At 35.2% G+C, this 27,116-nt stretch overlaps 1 protein-coding gene across 1 annotated transcript in view; it reads left to right on the top strand.

Moving 5' to 3' along the window:
* Nucleotides 1-512: 512 nt before the first annotated feature.
* Nucleotides 513-27,116, top strand: part of Nlg3 (Neuroligin 3) — a 159,707-nt gene continuing 133,103 nt past the window's right edge. The window contains exon 1 of the mRNA XM_015329675.2: nucleotides 513-2,243. Within this exon, the coding sequence (XP_015185161.1) occupies nucleotides 1,823-2,243 (421 nt within the window). The 5' untranslated portion in view covers nucleotides 513-1,822. The remainder of the gene's footprint in view (nucleotides 2,244-27,116) is intronic.

Here is a 27,116-nt window from a genome sequence, read left to right as displayed (position 1 = left end):
GCTTTTCGTTCGTTGCAAAATCGGTAGTATACCGTGTGTGATCATATTTTCAATCAAAATATCATTTACAAATTTCATTTTAATTTGTATGCATCCGGTATTAATTTAATTATCGATTTTAAAATTGAAACAAAAAATCCTAATTCATTTGCTTTTATCTTGCGGATTAATATTTTGTAATTCAAAGAAGTATAGATAAGGAGAAGTTGAATATTAAAAAGTTTGCAAAGTTAAATGGAAAGGAAGGTGAGATATTTTGATGATCATTGGTCTCCAGACACGTTGGTCGATCTCAGGTAGATCGAGTTTCGCCGATTTCTTGTAAGGAAAGGAATCTCAGACTCGAACCAGCTTATCCTTGATCGACCTCAGCCTGCCGTATCGACCGGTTTGCCTATACTTCCGGCCACGTCCCTGGCTGTGATGCGCGTGGGGTGGTCTACGTTTCTCCCACCCTCGACAGTTCGAACGGCGACCAACGTCGTTCGACGCACGCGCAGGACAACGTGCAAGCTCTTTCCTAATGCCAGTCCGTCGGGGGTCGAAGTCACGCCAACGTCTGCCACCGGCCCCTCTCTCGGTTCTTTACAATCGCATCCCTTAACGAAGCATCCCTTAAGACAAATGTTTCATAAATTTCACTAAGAAAACAAAATACAAAACAAACGCGACTCTCTCTTTTCTTTTGACTCATTTTTACCATTGTAAGTGTCCTCGTGTAAACGTGTTGCAATTTAAGTGATCGAAGAAAAAATAACGTTTTAAGGAATAGTGGATAGGAGTGTTGTTGGTCCAGTGTTATCCTGAATTTGTGAGATAATAATGATGATGATGACTTTTAGTGAGTGAATCCTAGTGTTCTTCCTTTAATCTCTCCAATTGTAAATCTCATTTATCGTAAAGAATCGGTGATACTCGCATATTTATTCTGTGATACATTTTTATACTTTTTTCTTTTCTTTCGTCTCTTTGTTTTTTATTTACTACGACACGTTGATGAAGAAAAAGAGAGAGAGAGAGAGAGAGAGTAAAGGAAGATCAATTGTATTAAAGCTTAAGGAACAATTGTTGAGATAAAAAAAAAACGTCCGTCCAAAGAGACTCGCCCTGAGACAAAAAAGCGGCCGAGTTTGTTGATCAACCGGTGTACGAAGAAATCATCCCTTAAAATGAAACGTTCACGCAAATATCCGAAAGCAAAGGAAACTCGTATTTCCTTAAATAAATTTCAATCGTTTCGTTTATTCAATTCATTTATATTGAGTGTAATTTTGTCCATGTGATTTTTCAAAGTGTACGATTAAAAAATACTTCTTTTTTTTTTCGGTGGTAGAATTATCTACGATTAGGAACACAGATAGTGGAAATAATTGTACATGATAAGAAAAAAAGGGATGTCGAAATTTGAGGTAAGATCCATCAGCCTCTCTCGACTTTGTCTTCCGTCGGGAGGTGGCTTAGAAAATCGGTCAGTGTTTAGACGCTTTCGGTAAGTTTTGCTGAACGCACCAATTATGGTCTCGAGCGTGTCCTTAAACCGGCTCGAAACTTGTGCGTAGGAGGGTGGAGGATGAGCGGGAAAGAATTAATTCTCGTAAAAAAGACTATGTGAAGTGATAATCGAATGAAGAGGATTAGCCGTAGAATAATATCCAGGTGATCATTGTCATCGAGAAACGAGATTCAGCCAAAAGAATGTTCAGGTGATTGTCGTTGAAGATTTGGAAATAAATCTTTCTGGAAGAAAAAAAAAATGATGTCGTCGAGGTGGTCGTCGATGATCGATTGATTTGAATTTAACGAGGAAGGGATACGGAAGAGTATGTTGAGGTGGTCAACGTCATCGTCGATGATTTTGGCGTCAATGATCCTGGTGTTGGAGCTGATGCTCGCCGCGCTGGCAGGCGCCGAGCTCAGCTCTCGAATCATCAGGACGAAATACGGCGAATTGTCAGGTGTAATAGTCAATCTCGATCGTTTTCTCGAAGGTGTCGAAGTATTTCGTGGTGTACCATACGCCTCCCCACCGATCGGTTCGTTACGTTTTATGCCACCCGTTAGCGGCGCCTTGTGGCACGGCGTCAAGGTCGCCGATAAATTCGGACCCGTCTGTCCGCAAAAGCTTCCGGAATTGACCGACAAGATGCCCAAAGGCAGGCTCGAATATCTCAGAAGATTACTACCCTATCTTCGTAATCAAAGCGAGGATTGTCTCTACCTCAACATTTACACGCCTGTCCAAGGTGAGTTCTTTCCCTCCAACCAAATCACTTTTCATTTTTAACTTGAAAATATCAATTTTTACGTTTCAATATTCTTCTAAGGATTCGCAATAAATACATCGGCTATTTTTTCTTTTCTTTTTTTGTCCGACCATAAAAGTTTTAATAAATCATATCGGATCTGGACGTTCGTATCAAATATGTGTCAAGATACAATCGAATTCCCATCGAGAAAAAAGCAAGGGTCGCTTTTTCCGACTATCTCCAATCGAATAACCGAAAATATGGAGATTGGAAGCTTACGAGACAAGCGGAAGGAGATTTGCAAGATGTTTTAGTAATGCTTATCAGATTGAGCTGAGAAAATGAGAAGGGAGACAGACTTACCTGTTTAAACACGATCTAATTTCTACGGATGGATTCTGTGTATTGTATTTCTCGACTACGTAATTACAATTCTCTAACGAAACTTTCACGAAATTGAACAATACGTCATGATCCCTTATCATCCCTCATCTTTCTTTCTTGACAAGAAAGACGATCTAACCATTAAAGTGGTTCATTTAAAGCACGAACCTCTTTAACTTTAGTCTCTAGTTATGAATAATTTTGAAGAAGATCGAAACATGAACAATTTGTAGATGATAGGAAGAGATAAAACTTTTCATTGTGCAAGAAAAACATGTGGAAAGAACGCATGAAGAATTTAACGTTAATTTTATAGGGGGTTGAGTCGGGGTGAATAGAAAAAGAGAAACGTCGTCGTTGTGCCTATCGGCTTCGCCATTTTAGAATAATAACTCAACGTTAGCCGAGGCTATTGTCGAGGTTCTCGGTGCAAACAAAGAATCCATGAAAACGGCCATTAATTTAGCGATTTGAATGGGAAGTGTTATTTTATAGTCGGGCCTTCGTTTCCCATAAATCGCCACGCGGAATTCGTATTCTCGTGTTACACCCCACATCTCTCTCTCTCTCTCTCTCTCTCTCTCTCACTCTCTCTTTATCTATCTATCTATCTATCTATCTATCTATCTATCTATCTATCTATCTATCTATCTATCTATCTATCTGTCTATCGTTGTCTTTGTCTTTCACCTTTGTCCCTTTTCTGGTGACCAAGCTCTCCCTTTCTCTCTCTCTCTCTCTCTCTTGTTTACTACCCCTTCCTATTTTTTGTTGTTTTTTTTTCTTCTTTTACTTGCTATTTGATTTTTTTTTTATTTTTTTTAATAGCGTTTTCTGTCGGTCGCTTGCGTATATGAGTACCGTTGGCGTTCGTGCTATCGAGTTGATGTTTTTAAATTTATATAGACGGCTGACTCGTCCGGTTAGATGACCGATAGACGCCTAACTGTGACTTATAACTCTTCCGCGTTCACTGAATTTCTATAGATTTTTGTCATAGTATCGTTCATATGTACATACGCGTACACTCTCTAACAAATGGAATGTTTCAAAGTAATTCCATCGAGTTAAATCCAACAACATTTGATACACAATTATTTATCCATTTATTTGCAAACGAAAAATTCAGTCATAAAGTTTCCAACGGATATTTGTTACACGTTACTTTTCAAATGGCGTAAATTTTTGATTAATAAATATTTATAATTGTTAAAGTTAATAAAAGAAAAAAAGGGTCTGAACCGAATCTAATGAGATTTTATTAAACGAAACTTTTGTTAAACGTAAAGATATGTCGTTTTTAGTATCAAAGGAAAAGTTGTTAGATTACTTTCAAAGTGTTGTTAATTTTATTATGAACATTTTGTGCTAAGTTGAAATATAGAATTGAGAGAAAGAGAGGGAGGGAGACTCCTCTAATAGGGGGGTGGAAAATTTGAGCTTGATGCTTTAAAGCATAATGCAACTGTTCTACAAATTTAGCGATACGAATAATAAGCGTAATAATTATCACTATGATAGACTCGTCATAGTAAAATAAAGAAAAGTCTTCTATACAAAGCAAACCCTTAAATAAAAAATGACGAAGCTTTTTGGGAAGAGAAAGACATATCGAGAGAACTAAATTAATTACACGAAGCTTGTTCATTTTCTCGTCAGTAAATGAAAGCAACGAGTTCGCGTTTTAGTCCAAGTTTAACGGAAAAGTAAAAACATATAAATACGTACGTCTTTTTATCTGTATCAGTATGTGTATTTTTCTCCCGCGAATATGCAAAACGTTTTCAAGAAGATTGCAGAAGTATGTGTATCTTTCTTGAGTATCATGTGTATGGAAGAATTTCTATATCGGTGGTTTTTTCTCGACACCATCGTCTTCAATTCGACGATATCTATTTATTTGCATCGTCGATGTTGGTAATCGTTATCTGACTACATACCAAATTCTCCATTCGTATCTACTTTACGATCCTATCGAATCTTTTCGCAATTCTTCGATTTCATCTATCATATTTCTTAAATCATTTTATCGATACTTTCTAATGCAAAACTAATGCAGCTTAAACTTTTCTTTCGTCGATAAAACGTAACATTTTTCTTCTTCGATTAGGGGTAATTAAATTTAATGAAAATGAAACTGTCTTATCAAGTTTCGTTATTTCATAATTGTTATCATGTTACAAAGAAATAAACATATTTCAAAAAACAAAAAACAAAAAGAGAGAATGTTAGCAGAGACAAGAAAGAAAAGATACGACGGACATGCGCTTACTCCTTGCGTATCATCATTAGGTTGAATTAAAACGTACAATGAATATGCATCACAATTCTGTAAATGAAAAAATATAGTGTGAAAGAGAAATAAATAGAAATGGGGGTGTTTGTAGTTAAGGTGTGTATATGTGTAACCACGGTTAAACTTAATCAAATAAGAAAAGTAAGAAACGTAGGAAAAAGAAAGAGGTAAGGAGACTAGTCCCTCGTTAATTTTCAACGTACTCCCGACTACCCCTTAAATCTGGGTCAATGACTATAAACGTGAACGCATAACCGTAAAAGGACGAAGTTTATCGCACGACGCTCAGCCGTTCACTCGGAAACGAACTTAACGAAGGTGCCTCTGTCCAGTCGTAGACGTCATGGAGGTTGGGGTTGTTTCTCATCTTCGAGATCCTAATGCTTCTATTTTTTCAAGTGAAAACTTCTTTAAAAATCGATGAAAGATTACTGCGTGCTTCAGAATCGAACCTTTAACTATTACATTTTTAGTTTAAGCATAGAAAAGATTGTCAGATCGATCGATTTATCGCGATACCATCCTCGTCATCCGACTTTTATAATCTTAAAATCACACATAATCCAGAGAGAGAAACTTGAAAGTTCTGTTCCATGTTGTAATCCGACTGACCGTTCATCCTATTGGAGAAAAATATCTGATAAGTTGGCAAGAATGGTTAAGAAGGGTAGGAGGAGGAGGGAGTATTCACGTAATTCCTTCGATCGAGGAAAAGAAATTGCGTTTAAATGGGCCATGCAAATTCGCGAGAGGAAGGGTGAAGAGTGTAGAGGTTGGGTTGAAAACACCCCCTCTGTCGAGGGATGGCGACGACGACGACGACGACGACGACGTCTCCGCGTTACGTGCACGAGGAGAATCTCGTTATGCTAATACCGCGGCAACGTTCCGCGTCCGGTGGTAAGCGTGCGGAAAACGAGTCGCGGATTCCCGAGGAAATTCATAAGGGATGGTTAGAGGTAGGGGGACGTCGAGAGGGTTGAATCGTCCAGCTATCGATTCGTTGCCTGGCTGGCTCGCGACGACCGCGTTTCGTTTCCCACCTTCGCTCGCACCCCCTTTACTTCCACCACTACTACAACCACCACCACAACGATAACTCGTCTTCGCAGCACGACGGATATGCTCGCGGAATGACGTACGAATATCAAGGGTTGGAGAGGGAGAGAAGAACACGGTGATACGAGCCGGATGTAATTTTGGTCGGTACAACTTTGCAGGATGATTGCCAACCTAATTGTCGTCAACTTTCATTTGTAGATTTCACGGTCAATACACTTTGATCTACCCAGTGATCTTTTTCCGTTCGTATTCGATTGTTATATCTTGTTAATATGAATAAAGGATAGAAGACTACTTGTCGTTAATCGAATCGGATCTTTTTAAGTCGCGTTGCAGTTCGACTAAGCACACTACTACTACTACTACTACTACTACTACTACTACTACTACTACTACTACTATTACTACTTATCGTTTTCTGAATGCGAACGTGATACGTAAACAAGACGTATAGGCAACGTTATACGTTTGATATACGGCAGAAGGTGGATATCTCGATGTATAAAAAGACTCGATATTGGAGTTCGCCTCGATATATCACCGGATAAACTAAGGAAGGACGAAATTGCGATTCGGTATACATGCTCGATACGTACACGTATCACGTTTATTGAAAATATAGGATAAAATATATGGGAGATAGGTCGATGTGCGTTGAAGCGAATGAAACTGAAAGATACTACATACAACGAGAGGGAGTTGACGATTTTCAAACATTCCAAAATGTTTCTACGTTAATACCTTAATAAGATTATAACAGGTTAACAAAATTACCTCGATCAATGAATCGTCGAAAGATTCCACGGTAAAAATACGTCACTCTGTTTCTCTGTGTCTGTGTGTGTGTGATAAATTATTCAACACGTCCGAATATTCGTACGCAAATTTTTATCAGCGAGATATCTCGTAAAATAATCGTAGACAAATATCGATGATTATTAAATGGGAAACTTGATTTATAACGAGAGAGTGAAAAAGCAACCTATTCATATCCAATAGGCACAACTAATTATTACGGTCGATAAATTAATCGATAACTAACATCCAAGTAGTTCGTTCGTTCGTAAAGAAAAAAGAAAAAAAGAAAAGAAGTTGCAATCGCGTTTCGCATTTCGATCAAAAGATCATCGAAAAAACTTAGTGAATTGGTTCGCATGGATGCAACGAAACGAAGGTAGTGGGACGTATGAGGGGGAGGGAGGGGTGCTCTCAAATGTTCGTGGTTAATTATGAAATTCAATTAAAACGGTGGTCGTACGTGCGAGCTCGCGAATTTCAAGCCTCCAAAGTATATGTTGGAATTAAAAAAAAAAAAAAAAGAAAAGAAAAAGGGAAAGAGAGAAAGAGAAAGAGAAAAAGCAAAAGAAGCTGAAAGATATGCACGTTTTAGCCTGGAGGCTGAAATTCCGAGTTAAAGTTTCTCACGCAAGAGACTAGGAGCTGCTTGCTTGCTACTTGTTCCTACAGAACAATGGTACCAACACCACGCTTCTTCTCTTTCCAAGATAGTATTACGTTGTTTCTCTGAGATTTGACAGGTGGTTATAGCGGTGAAAAACTTGTCGAATGATAAAGTTTGATAGCACAATGTTACTCGCGACAATTCCAAATTATATTACAATGTATAATATTATATTCACAAATTGTTCTAATGCTTATTAAATTCCTTTTTTTTTATCTTGTGAGAATATAACTTGTGATCGTAAGTTGAGCAAGTATCACAAATTAAAAATACGATTTCTACGTTGTAGAAATTTTTGTATTCACGCGGTGACTTTCTCCTAGGAATATTCTTTGACCAATCGATAATAGATTTTGTGTAAAAAAAATATAATATGTGTATATACAAGTATACACTGTATATATCGAGTGATAAAAAAAAGTAGATATCGAGGAAGGAGGCAAAGTTTGGAGCTTGAACGTCATCGAAAAGTCATTAATCACAAATGTATCGTATTAAAATTGGAACGTTCTACCTTAGAGTAGATATTTATTTTTGGTAGACGTCGCATTTATAGGGGATGGGGGTGGTTTCGAACGTTAGTGGGGTGGTAGGCAGGCAAGGAATATGCAGATTAGCAAGCGTCACGCGCACAATCGCGACCTGTTCATTTTCTGCTCGTTAATTCTGCCCTCGTCGTATCTCGCGTTGCCCTCGCACGGCCGATCCCACCGAAAGATTATAAAATAAATTGCAATATTTTAATGAATTTCACACTTTTGCTTGTGCCACTGGTTTTCTCCTACCAACTTCGAGCACCCTTTCGTTTCCTCTTCGGTCACCCTTCGTCGTGAATTCCTCTTCTATATGAGTGTGTGTGTGTGTGTATGTGCTCGTGAGATTCGCGACTCACGCAAATCCTCGTTTAAATGCAAATGCGCTAACCCTCCACGCAAAGTGACGATATGTATTTCTTTTTCCTTTACCTTTACCTTTACCTTTACCTTTTTTTTTTTTTTTTTTTTTTGATATATTTCTCTAGACACAACCACGTGGGACAAACCTTGTATCAAAGGAATCATTCCCTTCTGTACTATTTTTATACTTTATCATAGAAAACTATTTATTTTGTATACTTGAAAAAGTCATCAAGTGTCCAAACGTCAATGGATTATATTTTATTGAAAGGATAAACAATGGATACATAAATGATTGGAATTCATCTTATAGGTAAAGTTTAAAAAGACAATTGTGAGTACAACGAGTCCCTCGTTGACGTTTCTGTTGGCTCGCGTGTATTGAAAAATACAGAAAAAAAGATAAAACGATAGGAAGAGTATGATTCAGGGGTTAGAGATGCTGCCGTTATCCGCAGGAAACGAGTTTCTTCGTGAAATTGAAAAGTACCAACCGGTTCTCTACACTGTCCAACACCATACACCGTTTTCTTTACTATACCAAATCAACATCGTTCTGGAGATCTTATTCGGTCCTGATCCTTGAGATATTATTTTCTTCCCAGATCTCTCTTTTTTTTTTTTTTTTTTTTTTTTTACTTCTACCTTTCTTTAGGAACATGTTCAAGATCAACGAAGTATATCAAAGTTGAACAATGAAACGTTCGTTATTGATTTTATCATCATTGCAATCTTGAAAATATTTTATAATTGAAGAATAAACGCGAGACTATAATTAATATTTTGTGTTTACTAGCACGTTACTCTTTTAAAAAAAAAAAGAAAAATAATTTCTGCTTTGTACAAGTGGCGGCAGGACTTTTGAACTTTTCGTTTTATCTTCATAAATCCATTAAAAGCATCGAAAAGCTTATAGTTCCTTATGCATGATTCAGTGTATTCGGAATTGTTAAGGAAAGACTTAAGGAGTACTTAGAAACAACTCTCGCGAAAAGTTGAAAAGAAAATTTTTGTTTAAATATCTTTAATACTCTCGTCGAGTTGAAACACATTGTTCGATAGTGTGAAATGTAAAAAATTTAACTATCAGTTTTCGATAATAAATTCAAAAAAAAAAAAATCATCTGCTTGAAAGATATAAGTCAAGAAATATTTTTCTATTCTATTAAACGTACGAAATCTTTCATGAGATGTGTACGATTGATTTATTTTTTTTTTTTTTTTATTCCTTTCAGAAATCTTAGGTTCTCTTTTCACGAATTTCTTTTCAAGAGAGTAAAAAGGGAAAAGGATTCCAAAAACTATTCATCAAACTTCGCGTGTGAGAAAAACCCCTGCGACTTTTTCTTCGTAAGAAGTTGAAATTGGAGTAAGTAGGTAGGGGAAAAAAAGAAAACAAGAGTAACCGGGATAAAGGTTCGCTTATCGGGCCTTTTCGCGACAGGATCAAAGCATTATACATATACATATACGTATATATATATGCATGTATGTACTAGGAACGTAAATACATGCATACTCACGAATGGAAGCCATTAAGGCGCTGAGATCGTTGCGCAGTAACGCGTACCAAAGCTTATTTGTAAAGTAATAACAGCTCGCTTAACTTTTAGACACGTCGAGAGCAGCACCTTCTTCAGTTTCTCGCTTGTATTGTTTTCTTTTTCTTCATTTCTTTATTTTTCTTCTTTTCTTTTACCACCCCTTCCCAGAAAACGCGTTTACATACTTGCCGCCTTGCACGGGAAACTTCCCACTTTTCTGACACGATGTTTGTTCTTCCTTTGCCTTGGTATAAGCGAGAGAAAAATAAAATTCAAAAAAGTGGTAAAAAAAAAAGAAAAAAGAAAAAAAAAGAAATAAGGAAAAGGATGTTTGAGAGACGAGAAGGAACAAAAAATGAAATAGAAATCATAGTAAGAGAACCCCAAAATGATATTACTGATAAGCTTTTCCCGTAAGCGATGAAATCTTAATTACGACCTAATTTTCAAACAATTGTATTCACCTATATATATATATATATATATATGTTCCTTTCGCACTAGATTTGTGCAGAAACGAAAATTCCCTACGCTCGATGGCGTACGTACGCCTTCCTTTCCCACCGAAACTTTCGAGAGTAGTAATCCTTTTAATGCTCAACGAAAGCTCGCTAACGTGGAGAAATAAAAAGGCTACGATCTAACGCGAAGGGCTTTCTATATTTTTCTTTTTCTTTTATTTTCTTTGTCTTTCTCTTTCTCTTGTTCCAGTAGGAAAGCGTCGACCACAGTGAATGACCACTTTAACGAGAACATATTAATCAAGGATAAAATGAGTACTATGGTGTAGTACTGGATAGATTATCCATATAATCTTTCTCTTTCTATATATATATATATATATCTATTTGAACTTTTACGCTTGCGATATATTCAAGTTTCGGATTAATTAAAGCGAATCTTGCTTTCTTAATAGGTATAAGAAAGATTTATTCTTTTATCTGTGAGGAAAGTTTAAATCTTCGTTATAGGAGTTAACGTTGTCGTTTCGTTTTCATTTAAAAAAAAGGCTAGCAAATAAAATAGGTCATTTCAATGTAATATATACAGAGTGTCCAAGAATTTTGTCCCTAATCAAACGTTGTGTACATAAAAATAAGAATTTAAAAAAATGTTTCAATGTTTCATTGAAAGATTCTTTGAAAAAAATTGTCAATGTAGAGGGACATCTACTTTAATACAAATTCGATACGATTTGTAGGGTAATTCATTGAAGAAAAAAGAAAAACATGATAAAAAAAAAAAATAAAGATGAATTTAAAGAAGAAGAAGAAGGGTAAAAAGTATTTGGGAGAATAATCCTGAGGGGGGATAAATTGGATAAAGCATAAGGTTGTTACGGTCGAACGTCGAGTTTAATTAAGAAGGAAAGGTGGTGAGAAAGTTCCAGGGCCAACCGACCAACCCTTAGGATGCTTTAAATTCTCTCATTGAATTCTCGGGCATTTGCTGAGCATGCGCTCTTCTTCTAGGACACGCAAATTACTGACGCTTCGATAGTTGGAATCGCACTTACGCATTTTTCCTTGTACGTTTACGTTCTTTGAAAAACTAGCAACGTGAGAATCCCCTAACGGGGCATACTCCCTAAAATGAGACACCAAATTGATTGTAAGTTATTAAAAAACTAAACGTTAATGATGTTATTTCGTGAGTACAATCAACATTTCATTACAATTTTTATCATAAATTCAATGATCCTGATCCCAGTTAAATTTTAATTGATATTTCTAATTTAATTCTTGGTCCTTATGAACCTGAAAAAATCAAATAACTTCTTACTAATTTTCAATTTACTTTTTGTTTGACTTTCCATCTTTTTTTTTTTTTTATTATTCTGCAGTCTACGAGATTATACCTTTGACGCTTTAGTACAATAATAGCTTTACGATTATACCACGATACATTTATCCTATCCGTGTGTCATGCAACGCGTGCGCATATCCATGCGTTTCGTCGAATCGGCTCAAAACGAAATAAACGCATCGCAGTTTTTTTTTCTTTTTTCTTTTTTTTTTATGTCCGACAGAAAATCGATTCACAATTTTCTAGTAGCAGTAGTAGTAGTAGTAGTAGTATATATCACACAAGCGTTAAAATGATACTTAAGCGTACTAGGATTATCCTGTTATTTTCGTCAATGAGCTCGAATGATTAATGAGAAATTTTGTATCAATCGGATTATTTCTATTGAAGCATCGTTCACAATGTAACGATCAAAATTACGATTATATTTATGATACGTGGGATTTCATATGATCATATTCATTTGTATTCATTCACATTACACATACAAATTTAATATAAAATAATAAGATACTTTAACACAATGTTATCTATTTAAAAAGTACCAAAAAAAAATACATTTTGATTCAATTGGGTTTTTTTTTTTTTTTTAATGAGACGATAATGAAAAAAATCACTCGAATGTGTATAAATGAAGCCGTTTACTACTTCAAAACTGTGTGTGTGTGTATGTGTGTGAAAATAATTTCAAATGATCAATTTGAATAAATAAGATTGAACGTAAAGCCAACAACAACTCTGTGCTGGCTTTGAAATCGATCGAAAATGTTGGTTCGTTTGCTCGCTCGCTCTCTTGGGTTGAAAATGTTTCATCCAAGAAAGTAGCGGGTTAATGCGCTCTTTATGGATACAGGAGCCTTTAATTTCTCGCAATCATCGGACTGTAATAACACCCACGTTTTGGAAGAGAAGTTCGTGTGGTGGTGGTGGTGGTGCTGGTGCTGGTAGTGGGACGATGAGGGGGGTGGTAGAGCTTTAACGCGGCTTTTACAGTAAATTGCTAGAATTGATTGCAAGAGGCCGGGGAAAAACGAGATTATCGTTCTTTTTATATAATACATACATTGTGTATGTAACACGTATACAACGTAATGGAAAATTATTGCCCCTTCCCTTCTAACCCCCCTTCAACAACAAAAAATATAAGCTATAATTTCATTTTGCAAATATTATGTTTGTTATTGTTATTATATTTGTTCGAAATGAAATAAGAAAAAAACACACGCGAATATTATATTTACCAATGCATACAATATGGTATATATAATATGCACGTTTTTATATATTTTTTCTGTCGATATCGATATATCGAAAAATAATTTACAAACGTTTGCAAAAAATTCTACGCGAATAGAGGATCAGCCAATAAAGTTGAAAAATCGCTGAATTCGTAGGGTGAAAGAAACATTATTGTTATACGTAGGAATATATATATATATACACACACACATGCTTATTCACGAGGGAATATCGTTATGCCAAGTGGTATTGCTTTCGAAGCGAATTTGCGCACAGGATATCTCATGGGTTTCCATTAAAACGACACTCCGTTTTATGGGATAGGGTTTCGTCTTCGGTTAGAACGAAATGGGATTCGTATGAGGAACGAGTGATCCTCCTTCTCTTTCTCGCTGCTAGCCAGAATCAACATCACCATCCTTGACTGCATTTACCACCTTAAGGATTTACGTATTACGTTGAAGAAAATCGTGATTTTGATTTGACTTATGAAAATATTAACTTAGACGTCACGAATTATGTATTCCCGACTTTTCGCCACTTCTTATTACGTGGATCGTAAGAAGATTAAAACGTGGATTTTAACATCTCGTGATATAAATGAATTTAACGAGCAATTAGATAACATCAAACTTTAAATTGGTAGCTTCGTGATAAAACTTTTCTATCATTTTTATTTGATTTTAATATATTTAAACTAAGTTGTTGGTATATCTTGTTCGTACAAATTATTAAGAATATAATAAAATTTAGAAAAACAATTTTTATCTCTTTAAGAATTCTAACAATACTTAATGTTTTCGATATTCGAAGGAGAAGAAGAAGAAGAAGAAGAAGAAGAAGAAAAAATAGAAAAGTTCGAAAGGGACAAAAATAGATAAGGAAACTTGTGACGGAAAAATCTCGAGAACAACTCGTTAAACGAATAATAATTCTTTTTGCTTTTTATTCGTACCGTTACTTCCTTCACAGGATTTTGTTTTCTTTTTTTCTTTTTTTTCTTTTTTTTCTCTACCGAGGGAAATTATGTTAAGGATGAAGTCAAACCGATTGAATTTTCTTTTTCGCAGGTGTCCAAGTGTTGGAGAAAACAAATCATTTGACCAATATGTTGACTTTTAAAGTAGATATTCCCTTTTACAAATTAAACTTTAGAATAATTTTGTAAAAAATATGAAAATTATTTTTCCATGAATTATTCTGTACAAACCCTACGTTCATAATGTTCAATTTTATTACACCTACGAAGCAACTAGGAAAAAAAAATAGAAAAATGAATGTGAAAAAAAAAATGCGAGACAGAAAAAAAAGAAAGAATGGGTGGGATGAAGGGTGGTTGAAAGGGGTGAAACTTTGGTGTCAGCTGAACAGTAGGAATCAAGATGCGGCTGTTGGAATAACCTTGGGCTAAGGGTGAAGGGAATAGAAAAAAAAAGGAAGGAAGGAAAAAAGAGATATGCCGGAAGTGAAAGGAAGTAAGATAAAGATAGAAAAAGAAAGAGTGAGAGACAAAGGAGACAAAAAGTGCGATAGCAGTAAAAGAGAAAGAAAGAAAGAAAGAAAGGAAGAAAGAAAGAAAGAAAGGGTTGGGGGGAGAAGGGGTGGAAAACGTCGAGTCGGATTTTTAGCTGGACGAAAGTTTTTGAATTACAGTAAGGTAACGGAGAGGAAGTCGAGGGTCGTTGGTAAAAAGGATTTCGCGACTCTTACGAGTATGTCGTCTTCTTCGTCTTCTTCCTTCTCGTTGTCGTCGTCGTCGTCGTCGTCGTCGTCGTCGTCCTGACGGGCGTTTTTTCTTATCCTCCAGTTCACTCGTTCACATGGATCCCACCGGGGGGAAGCCTCATTAAAAAAGTCTACCAGTGCTAGTCCACGGGGAGTGGACGAACGCGCTGGGCAAATGCTCCAATGAGAATAACGCTAGCCTGTCCCGGAAGGGTGAAGGGTGGTGGCTGACTGAGAAATGAAAAAAAAAAGAAAAAAAAAGAATTCTTTATCTAGCTCGAGGCCTTCGAAATCCACTTTCTTCTTTTCTTCTAACTCATTCTAGTTTTTTTTTTACCGCTCTTGCCTCTTACCTGGAGAGAAAGTAAAGTAGTATTAAATAATTATATTATATTTACATCATAATGATAATGTATGAGACTGTAAAATACAATTAGAACAATTTCCCTTTTAAATATTCGCGAAAATCGTCCCCAAACGGATGATAATAATTTTTATGAAAAGGAACTTCTGACAGCTTCGAGAGGGATTAATTGATGGGGTTGTTGAAGGTATGGAAAAGGGTTAAAGTAGCTCGATTAATTTTCTATGAGATCGTCGGATAAAAGGAGAAAACAAGGAGACAAGCCCTAGGGTTTCCTTAATTCCTTTCCTTTCTCTCTCTCTCTCTCTCTCTCTCTCTCTCTTCCTTCGTGTCACCGTTTACTTTACAGTGACTCGAACCCCATACTTTATGTTCGATATCCTCGAAGGGACGTGACTACGAGCTCCAAGTACGGATTGCTTGGAAAACGGCAAAAGCTTGGCTGTAACATCCACTCGACCAACCCTTTCCCTTTTATCTTTCCGTATTCGATTCCAACGTTAATCCCTTTTAATCGTCGAGTCGAGAATTTCTCCAAGAAAATAGTCCAATAACTATTACCAAATCGATCTTTTATTTTCAAACGATTAGCCCTACACCCTTTTATTACGCTTGTTTTCACGTATTAGTATTTTATTATATTTTTACAAACCCCCATCGATTCAAGGAAGAAAATACTCGACTAAGAAATTTGAAAACATTCTGAGAAATAAGACACGATGCTTATTCGAAACCTGAACGTATTGTGAAAATGATCTTTCGTGAATCTCTCTCTCTTTCTCTTTCTCTTTCTCTTCTCTTCTCTTCTTATTCGAGATTCTACCCAGTTAGTGACAATAGTAGCGAGATTTAACAATACTCTCTCTTGGACACAAACAGTACGACGAAATGTGTTTGCATGAGGGATCTGAATAGGATTTAACAAAGGTTTGAGTTTTAATGAAATGTTTAAATGTTTCCTATGGAATTAACGTAATACATTTCTATCCTGTTCTATTATTTAAATACTAACTTTGTTAAGTCTTTGATTTTTAAAACGATTTGAAAAAAATATCAGTTCAATCAATGATCAGTTTTAAGAAACGTGCAGGTGTTTTTTAATAAATGGAGAAATCATTTTCTCGATTTGTGTAGAAAAATTCTAACGGTATGGTAAATCCATTAAAAAGCAAACTTTCTTTTTTCTTTTACCTGAGTTGAAAATCTTTTAAGAATAGCCTTAACTATAGTACCTAGTTACCTACTATAGAAAGAGAAGAAAAAAAAAAAGAAAGAAAAAAGAGGGTTAGCATCGAGCAACAGAATAAGGAGGACAAAGGAGTCTCGATTTAATTAATTTAGAAGCACACCAAGAGAGCGATATCGTTGAAGAATATCCATCCCAACGCCGCTTTCGTTGACCGAGCCACTTATTTCTTAACTTTTCATTTCTAAAGTTGTTGATGCTCTTTCAACGTTACCACCGGATTCGAGCTGTTCGATTAACGTCGAGTTCAAACTAAATCGGAGGTCTACGATTAGCGGGTAAGGCAAAAAAACATCTTTAAAAAGGAAATCGATTAAATCGTTTTTCTTATCATTGAAAATAAATTGATCTGAAAGAGATTTTCTTTCCTAAATTCAATCCCTTAACTTCAGAAAAATCTTCTATTTATATTCTTGTGTGTTATCATATGCAAATTGTAATCATAATTGAAGAATTATTTGAAATGAAAAAAAAAAAGAACAAAAAGGATAAATAAAAGTGTACTTATACATATCGCTTTAATCATCTTCAAATAATCGATAGGAAATTCTTGAAATATTCTCTCATACATATTCAGGCGGGCGTTATTCGATAAAAAAGAAAAAAAAAAAAAGAAGGAAAGGAATCGGAAAGGGTAGAAAAAAAAAAATTCTCCACGATATATCGCGTGTACGTATGTAATGTACTTGGAAGGACTTCGATACGAACGTCAAACCACACCACCGAACGTACGTACATTCTTTAATAACAGCCGAGTCATGGAAGAGAGCAAAAAATCAATGATCATAGATAAAAGAAATCCTCGCTTTTTTGTCGAATTAAAATGCAAATAATTCCCTGACGTTGGATAGATCTATCGAATGCCAATGGCACAATCGCAAAAGAATTTTTCAAAGGCATTCACGTAAATCGGAACAAACAAAAAATCATTTTATTCTGTCAAAGGAACAAAAATTGGATAACTAATCAAAATAACGTTCATTATTTTTAATTACTTATCTCGTACAATAGATAATTGTGATATTAATTAAGATTTTTTTGTCTTTCTTTGAATTTTCATTGAAAGATCTTTTTTCATTATAAAAGAAATGTAAAAGTTAACGTTTGAATAAGCAGACTGTCGGTAAATAAATAAATGTAACAATTTAATTTAAGTGAGTAACATGGAATCGATGGACGCTCAAAGCTCGTTCAAACTGGCGTGGAATTTAAAGAACCGAGTGAAATAGAAGTAAGAGAAGAAAAAGAAGAAGAAAAAAAAATAAATAAATCTCAATTCCCATAGAGATGAGAACACGGGGGTACTCGGAAGTAGGAAAGAGAAAAAGAAAAAAAAGAAATAAAAGGGAAAGAAAGGTTTGCAAGGGATCGTTTATTCCGTAGGAAGCGATCCTTGGGACGTGTAAGAAATAATTCTTGGCATTTGGTGGCGTCGCGACGCTCCTCGTCGTCCTTTGCATCGTTCCTTTTGCCACCCTCCTCTTTTCTTTTCTTTCCTCGGCTCTCGTCGCTGGCCACCACCACCACCACCGCCACCACCCACCCTGTTTTACACGCTCTCACCAAGACCATTTGAAATTCCACCTTATGGATTTCTCTTTTCTAAGTTTCTTACCTTTTTCTGTCCTTTTTCAAGCACTTTCCTAGCCTTGTACCATCGTCGCAAGCTCCTTTCTTACCTTGGAAAAAGAAAGAATCCTATGAGAACGTAAAAAAGACGAAAGGGTGGAACCAACAAAATACTGAGTACAAAAAATAGGAGTTCCCTTTTCTAAGTACACCTGACTTCTTTATCCTTTCGTCTTCTTTTTATTCTTATTTTATTTTCTATTACGTGAATCCTTCTTCTTCTCCTTCCCTTTTTCTCTTATGTTCTTATCCTTTCACTTTAAGCCTCTTTTACAAATTTATCTTGACAAAATAATCCTTTATATCATATCATATCATATATATATATATAGTAAATTTTATTAAATTAAAAATAAAATGTGTGTTGTATTCTTCTCTGATCATTTGAATGATTTTATTAATATTAATTTAATAATCATTACAACTATATAAATGATTAATTGATAAAATAATTCCTTGTATGAACTTAATAGGGAATACACTTTAAATTCAATTTGTAATTTAATATATATATATATATGTATTTTATATTTATCGAATTGTATTTAACGTTGCGTAAAATGAGAGATCACTGACGATAAAAATAAAAGAGAGAGAGAGAGAGAGAGAGAAAGAGAGAAAAATAGAAAAGGATCTATATTACGTGGAAACGTTATTTTTGGTAAAGAATCCATGGAGAAAATTTTGTCGTGCGTTGATTAAAACCACGAAAGCGATGCTCCGAGCTATTAAGAGCGGCGAAAAGAATAAGAGAAAGAGAAAGAGAGAGAAAGAGAAAGGAAAGAAGAACGAACGAAAGAAAGGAAAGAAAAGGAAAGGAAAGGAAAAAAAAAAGAAAGGAGTAGATGGAGAGACTCGTCAAAAAGAGAAAAACACAAAGGTCGTTTCGAGAATAAAAACCAAGAGAGAAATAAAGAGAGAGAGAGAGAGAGAACGTTACGCTGTTTTCTATCTCAGAAAACCCTCCTCTCTCTCTCTCTCTCTCATAAACATATACGTATGCTAACGGTACACATATACACATTCATATGCAATCTCAACGAAGAGTGACGCGTTTTTAATCGCATCAAAGTACACGAGTAGACGCGGGAAGATAGAGGCTAATTTTTTTCCCGCGTTATTTACCCTCCCTTTCCCTCTTTCTTTCCCTCTCCCTCTTTTTTTTTTTAAGCTATACGAATGCTTGTTAAAAAGTCCGCTGTTTGTTTTACTAAATACCACTGGTGCACTATGTGTACACACAAGCACATAGGATACATACACATATAGGCACATACACACACACACACACACGTGTACATTAACCTGGAACGTACTGAATCAAAAATAGGGATTAAATGAAAAATTGACTCGAATGCACGTAAAATGTGAAGAAACGAAGTCAACGATGTTGAGGAGTTGTCGGATAGCGACAAGCTTTGGAGATGACGGGGTTTCAGACGAGCTTCAGGGGATGAGGGATGAGGTCAGGGGTGGGGTAGTCCTGGAGAATATAATTATCGCGAACGCGGGAGGCCAAGTTCTTCCCTTACCCTCGCTCTCTTTTGAGCCCTCTCCCTTTTTTTCCTTTTCTACTTCCTTTACCTCCCTCTCTTTCTCTCTCTCTCTCTCTCTCTCTCTCTCACCAACTCGTTCAATGACGGCTGCTCTCGCGACCGCAGTGGTGCAGACTTATGTGGGTCAGACGAACCCCTGCTCGGTGTGGCTCTACTACTTTTTTCTTTTCTTTCTTTCTTTCTTTTTTTTTTTTTCCTACAAAGATAGAACTGGAACGGCAAAACTCCAAAAAAAAAAATCTTCCGTCTTATTCTCAACATTGTGATACGACTCTCTCTACGTGCACCCTATTTATATTATCCTAGAAAATATTATTCATCAATTCGTTACAGAGTATTCTATTCGAATGATAATGTTTAATTAAACGAATATATTTTATGTTTAATATGTGTTGAAAATTTAAAAGAATTTTATATTAGAAAATGTGATAGTTTGATTGATTTGATTGCATTAAAAATTATAATAATTATTCCATGAGTTATAATTACGAAAACACACTTTAAATACAAGGATAGAACTCACGGAGTGAGCTTTTTAACGATTAAAGATAAATAAAAATCATGCTAAATAAAAGTAAAAAAAAAAAAAAATTTTAAAGCATTAAAGAAGAAAGAGAAAAGAGAGAGGGTGCATTTAAAGTGGAATCGTTTTTCTGGAGTTCGCGGTTCCTGGTAAATCGGACCGTGGTCCAAGGATCCTGCTTTCTATTAGAAAAAAGCAGAATAGCTTTACGTAATGCATACTCTCCTTCCAGTATTCTAGAATCGTCGCCTCGTGTTCCTTTCTTCGTATTTCCTAGCCCACTTCTATCCTTTCTCAGTTTTTCAAAGGGAAAAATTCTCTTCTAACTCACCCGTCGAGGGTGGTTAGTTTTCCAGTGTTGGATGGAAAAATTAATTCAATAACTATTTTCAAATGTTACGTTTAACGAGAAAGCAAATAACGATAACAAGTTAGTAAATATATATTTTATCAACTAGTTGGATCTATTGATCGATGGGTATCAGTGAAATATACAGATATTTTCATATAATCCGAATATGTATAAATATAATTTTTATAAATAAATATCTCGTTGACAAATTTGTTGCAAAATTGTCGACAAAATAATTTCAATATTACTCGCATCAATAAATATAACATGTATATTAATTACGTAAGAATAAATATACAGCGATATAATATTTACGGTAAATGACATGTCTCTATCTTCTATTTTATGACGCAAGCATGTTAATTAACCTAGTATACCTAGGTTATGAAAAAAAGAAAAAAACTTTAGCCTTCGAAGTGTCCACACCTAAACCGATCGATACCTTTGCTTTGCTCTTCTACGTCAAGCTACAAGTTCTCTTACCTACACTACCCTTTAGCCCTTCCTTCCCCCTCTCTCTCTCTCTCTCTCTCTCTCTCTCTCTTTCTATTTCCTTCAAATTTTGAAATGAGAATGTCCGAGGACACCGGATTCGCGAAGTTCAAGGGAAAATCTCATTAGGTTTAATCGGATGATCGTGCCGCGAGTGAATTATAAATGCATCAAAACTTGCGGTTGGGCGAGCTTTCGGTGTGTTACATGGACATACGGTTCCCAAGAACAGATATATACATACATACATAGATACATATATATATACATATGTGTGTACATATATGGTGAGGAAACTAAAGTAAATTTGTCCCCTCGTATGTCCATCCAAAGCCTAATGTAGAGTGGCTTTTGCTTGATGTAGGTGAAGGTAGATAGCATACGCAAGAAAGACACCCTTTACAGGGTGTCCAAAAAGTAACCAACCAAAAATTCTTTCCTTAAAATATATAATCTTTTGAGTAGAAACAAAATTATAGAAATTTCTAATCCTGTTTGAAGATATACATATTAAGTATAAAAAGTTCGACAATTTTGTTTGATATATATTCATTCGACCAAAGGCTTATAGATTATCGATCCAATTGCTAGTAAATCCTTTATCGCCCACCCTTCTTCATGTACACTACTAGGGAAAGCCTAACTTTGATCATTAGATCACTTAGCTCTAGGCTAGCCGAGGGATAGAACTTTGAACTTACCTAGCGTTAACATCTACATACATACATATATTTGATCTTTCTCTATCTTTATCCTCCATATACCCGGTGTCAAATTTAATCCAATTAAATAGCTTGATTAATGATATTTATACAAAATCTTTTATCTCTGTATCAAGATATTAATTCGAAACTTGTGTTAAATGGAAATAAATTTTTAATTAAGACCAGTCTTACCCTGCCTTCACCCACACTCACACTTTCTTCTTTTAAAAAATATTATAAAGGTGCGAAAGTTAAATTAGAAGAAGTGACTTGCAAAGTCTTTAGGTCACGTAATTTTTAAAGCTCTCTAGAGAGACGTATACCGAACTCTCTCCTCCCTGGTTGGCTAGCTAACCAACCCAGTCGCTCTACCTTCTTGCGGTTTGAAAAACTTGACGAATCCGTGTAGATACGTGGTGCGGTTAGAACATTATCGTGATAATTCCTGAGAAAAGTTTTCATCCAAAACTCTTTCTCTCTCTCTCTCTCTCTCTTCGACTAATGTGTTAGTACCCAGTTAAAATCATACTTTTATATACCTAATTCCTTTATTTACTTCCAACGAGGACTCATTTAAACTCTTTACTTTTTTCTTTTTTTTTTTTTTTTACATAAACTTGATACCGAAATATATCGTGAGTACTTTTTGAAAATAAAAAAAATAAAAAACCTATCAATCCGGATGAACAATTTGGATCGAATGTAAAATCATGGTTGAGAAAGAACGGTCAATTATTTCCATTCGAAAAAAGATCTAAGCCGATCTTTGTCATTTGAACGTGCAAAAAAAGGGGAAGAAAACACGGGGGTTGAGGGGTAGAAAAAGTAGGAGCTATTATTTGGCACGAATAAAAGGATCGAGTGGTCCATTCGTGTTGTCGAACAAGCGATAGAGAGATCGATCGTGGTAGTACCTAGGTAAGAGAACGTTTAGAATGGTTCTACCTCTCTCTCTCTCCCTCTTTCTCCCTCTCTCTATATCCCTCCTAGTGGTTCGCGTCTGTGCCACCTGACAAGCAATTAATGCAAACGCGATGGCTGGTGCTGGTGCTGGTGCTGGTGGTGGTGGTGGTGGTGATGCTGTTCGCGACACTCAGGCGCCAGTAATGAGAGGATATTTGTTAAAATAATCTCGTAAACGAGGACACGCGAAAATCAGGTGACTTTGAGGTAGAGTCAGCTACCTAAAAGAAACGAATGAATGCAAATAGTAGGATGCCAAACTAAACTTTCTAGATAGAAGCGAGACAAAAAAAAAAAGAAATAACAAGACGAAATTGAGATTCCTTTTTTCTATTGGCCATTCGAAAACTAAACTGAGTAGTCACACCATCACAGTGGTGTGCGACCGATTGCAATTTTATTGTTACCGCGATGACCAAATCGATTCTGCCCAGGCGCAAATGAATTATCAATTTTAACTCAACCAACCCCTTTCCTCTCTGCACCTTCCCCAAACTCTTTCTCCAATCTCTCTCTCTCTCTCTCTCTCTCAGTGTGTGTATATAACTACACATTCATCTTTCAATTTCTATATCTCTAGTTTATAATGGATATATCGATTTTATGATGAAACTGACTTTTCAAACAAATTCAATGCTATTCTTTAAGATAATAGTATATTCTAGACTATCACGTGCTTTTGATGGACTTATCGATAATCGTACTTCCGTGGGAGGAAAATGGATAAGTATTTGTTTTTTTTTCTGGACAAATGAAATAACAAAATTGGTAGTATTGGATAACGATTGAAATCTATTTTTAAGAATACCACATAGCAGTGACTAAAATCAATACGATTATAAAGTTGTTAATAGTAATTTGGTAATTGTATTTTTAACTCGAATTCTTAAAATTGCAAGATTTATTGCTTGAAAAATTGACACATTCTCTCTCTCTCTCTACTTTTCATTTTTTATCTCTGTAATTGGACATTAGGTTAATTTGAATGTGAAAACAAATGGAATTTCTTGCCTCAACCCTTTCTGTATTTCTCTCATTCTTCGATCAACAATATAGGGTGCATATGTGTATCTGTAAGCATAGAAACATACGTAGAGATTCATCAATAATCGACGTTGCACCGTCTGTCGTGGTTTTTCTCAACCAAATCGAACGTCAATTCACCGTTTCGGCTAATCGCGATCGTTCATTAATTAGGCGTCGCGTTGCCAACGGCTGGTTTACGCTGCTGTTACCTACAAACATATATACATATATATATGCGAAGACCAAAATTGGAGAATATCAAGATTCACATGGTTTAATGTTACCGTATATGTCGAATATGTTGCTGAAACACCCAATATTTGAGTTTATTCTTATACATCATCGGACATGCATGTGATCAAATTATTTGATTTCATTGAAATATAATTTTTTACATTTTCTTTAATGTAAATCTGATGTTTGAAAGCTTCCGTAAGCTGTGTCAATTAAATATACAAATGAAATATTTAAAAATAATTGACATAATTCTCATTTGATATTATAATATATTTATTTATTTATAATATGAATTTACCTAATGGAAAATCTTTCATTGATTAGAGTAAAGTTGTCTTTGGATTGTCATCGTCATTATTGCTTGTCAACGTAATTGCAAATATTAATAAAGATCTCTCGAGTTGACACGAAACTCTTCGAACTAATCGAGCTTCTTCCAAGAGCGTAGAAACTTTTCAAAGTTCCTCCACCCACCTACCAACTCCATCCACCCTTCCCATCTTTCTCTGCTTTCTTCAACTTTTGTAGTAGATTTAATTGCATAGAAAAATAAACTCGTCCATTGTAACATGAGAAAATCTTGCGAGAACATTTATTGATATCGTAGTTCTGTTTCTTATCAAAGTGCTGCTGCTACCGTTATCCAAATGATCTAAAAAAATATATAAAAGATTAAAATGAGAATTAGCTTCCTTGTCGGATTTCAAATGCTGACGATGAAGAAAAAAAATTTCAAGGAAGAAAATTGTTGAAAAATAAAGTAAAACTTGGGGATAAGAAATGAACGTAGAATAATTGCTGGTTCTGTTTAAATGATAAATCATTTCATTTTTAAATTAAAGATTAAAGACAAATAACTTAAAGCATTTTATGCTTAAGTTTGAACAATTCTTTTCTTTTTTTATTCAGAAATTTCAACATTTATGCAACATTAGATAAACTGAAAATAACGAGTCAATAATCTCTGTTCATTTTTGTTATCATTTCTTTTGAAATTCCTTTCTTTCAGCATCGATATTCTTAAACTTTCGTTCAAACTTTTTTTTTTTCTTCAAAACGAGACTCTCTTAGCACTATTCTTCATCTTTGAATTTTAAGAGAGAGAGAGAAAGAGACAGATAGTCTGAAGAGAAAAAAGCTTTCACCGATTTATGCGAAGTAACGGAACGTGAAATAGTCATTTTACAAAAAGCAAAGTATTCTATGTTTCATTCTCGATACTAAATGTAAGAAAGTTATTACAACTTTTGTTCAAGTTATTTAAAACAAAAAAGATAGAGTGTCTTTTTATTAAACAAATAATAAAAGAGGAGAGAAGAACCAAGAGAAATTCTCACCATTTGATTCACAAAATCAAATATTTATTTAATCATAAATCAAACTATTTTGAACCTTAAAAACAATACTAGGAAATTTTCTCTATAATTAGATCTCATTTACACATGTTCATACTAAAATACTAATAATATATTATCAGTAAAAACTATGTTTATATCATGAAGGAAAGAAACAGGAAGGTAGATTATAAGAAAACTGAAATATTCGAGTTGCATACCGTAGACGTAGTACTTGTCTCGTACGTAGCAGCATTGTGTTCGGGGTAGAAAAAGAGTACTACTCTCTACTACCCCTTGAAGGGTAGCTTTTCGACTGGCGAACTACCACGGTCGCGTGGAATTTAAGCCGCTACACAATGCTCAGAATTGCAGAACGTGAACTGCTTTACCTCGATTGAAGCTCACCGTTGTGGGATTAATGGTGTGTCGGGTGGAAGAAGAAGAAGAAAACAAAGTCAAAGAAAGAAAGAAAGAAGGAAGAAAGGCTACAACACACCAGGATGATTGTGATGCAGCTGCTGCTGCTGCTGCTTTTGCTGGTGCTGGTGGTGGTGGTGGTGGTGGTGGTGGTGGTTGTGACGAACGTCGAGCAAAAAGAACCCTCTTTCGGTCTTTGACACGGGATCGCCTGTTCCCCATCGATGGGTACTTATACACGCTTCGAAACCACTCGATAGAATATATTTCGTCCGAAGTACAGACCCTTTTGATTTGAAGTACCTCTTGCACGGTCTACCCTTACCTCGATATCAACATCTTACGATATTACCAATATTTTTCTTTCTTCTTTTACTTTTTTCTTTTAATTACAATTTTTGTTCTCATCGCGCATACCAACTTGTAGTTTTTTGTTTTTTTTTTTTGTTTAAACGGTTTGATTGGTTTGAGTATTAGGAGTTAGAAGATATGATAGATTGTTCAAAGTAATTACTCACCTTTAACACGTTTTAGAAAATAGTGAAAATATAGGACGTGTAGGTACATATACGTGCATCCTTTCTGACTATGACGGAACCTCAATGAAATTAGAAAGTCTAACGAACTAGGGAAATAAAAAGAAGAAAAATCTAAACAAATTCGTATAACACGTTCGGGAGGGCTAGAACTTTTTGATTGGGAAAGTTCGGACGCATATGTTTCGCATTTAAATTTCGACAAGCGTTACTATAGTAAACTGTTAGCTTACACATTTATAATAGTTGTTTACGAGGGAGCTTATACTTAGTAGCAATAGCAGCAGTAGCAGTAGCAGCAGCAGCAGCCTTGAGAACCACTGTATCTTCCAAAGTCCTTTCTGTCAGTTATACGAAATATTCCTGAACACACACTCCGGTTGTTCTCTTGTTAGCCAGTGCCCCGGGTAGACTACTACAATGTTGATCTTACTACTTACGAACTGTATTTGCTGGAATATATACGACCTTATCCGTAATATATAAGTTCTCCAGTTCTGACCAAATCCAGTTAACATTGCTATTTATATTTTCTAGTATACATACGTTTCAACATTATTAAACAAATGTATTTTTCGTAACAAACAAATAGGTACACCATTATTTTTGTGTGTAATCGTTAATTAACAAAGTTACAAAATTATTATTTAAATTTAACTATCATATTTTCATTGAAACATACTTAGCAATTGATTCGAAATATTTTATTCTAATTTTATTCGAAATTCAAGAAAATGGCACACACAAAATCTTATGGATTTATAACTTAGTATCGTGACGTAACTTTGGACTCGTATAAAACGTACGATATCTTTTAATTCTGTTATTATAACTCCCCACTATTGAAATATCATCTCTTACAGTTTGCCCATTTTATTTTTCTCATTTCCACGAAGAAAAATGAATCGCAACTTTAATGGCAATGTATACTGGTGGTCTATTCCACGTCGAACGAACAGTCTCATAAAATTTTCCCCGTTACGAGTTTTAAAAGAAAAAATAAATGAAAGAGAGACAGGGGGTGGAGAAAAAATTGAGAAATTAGATTGAAATGTACATCTATATATATATCTA

The sequence above is a fragment of the Polistes dominula genome, unplaced genomic scaffold, assembly GCF_049000335.1.
Source record: "Polistes dominula isolate Pdom_NZ unplaced genomic scaffold, Pdom_raw_medaka contig_80, whole genome shotgun sequence".
Lineage (NCBI taxonomy): Eukaryota > Metazoa > Arthropoda > Insecta > Hymenoptera > Vespidae > Polistes > Polistes dominula.
The sequence above is the reverse complement of the archived record's forward strand: the minus strand, read 5'-3'. Positions and strand labels throughout refer to the sequence as shown.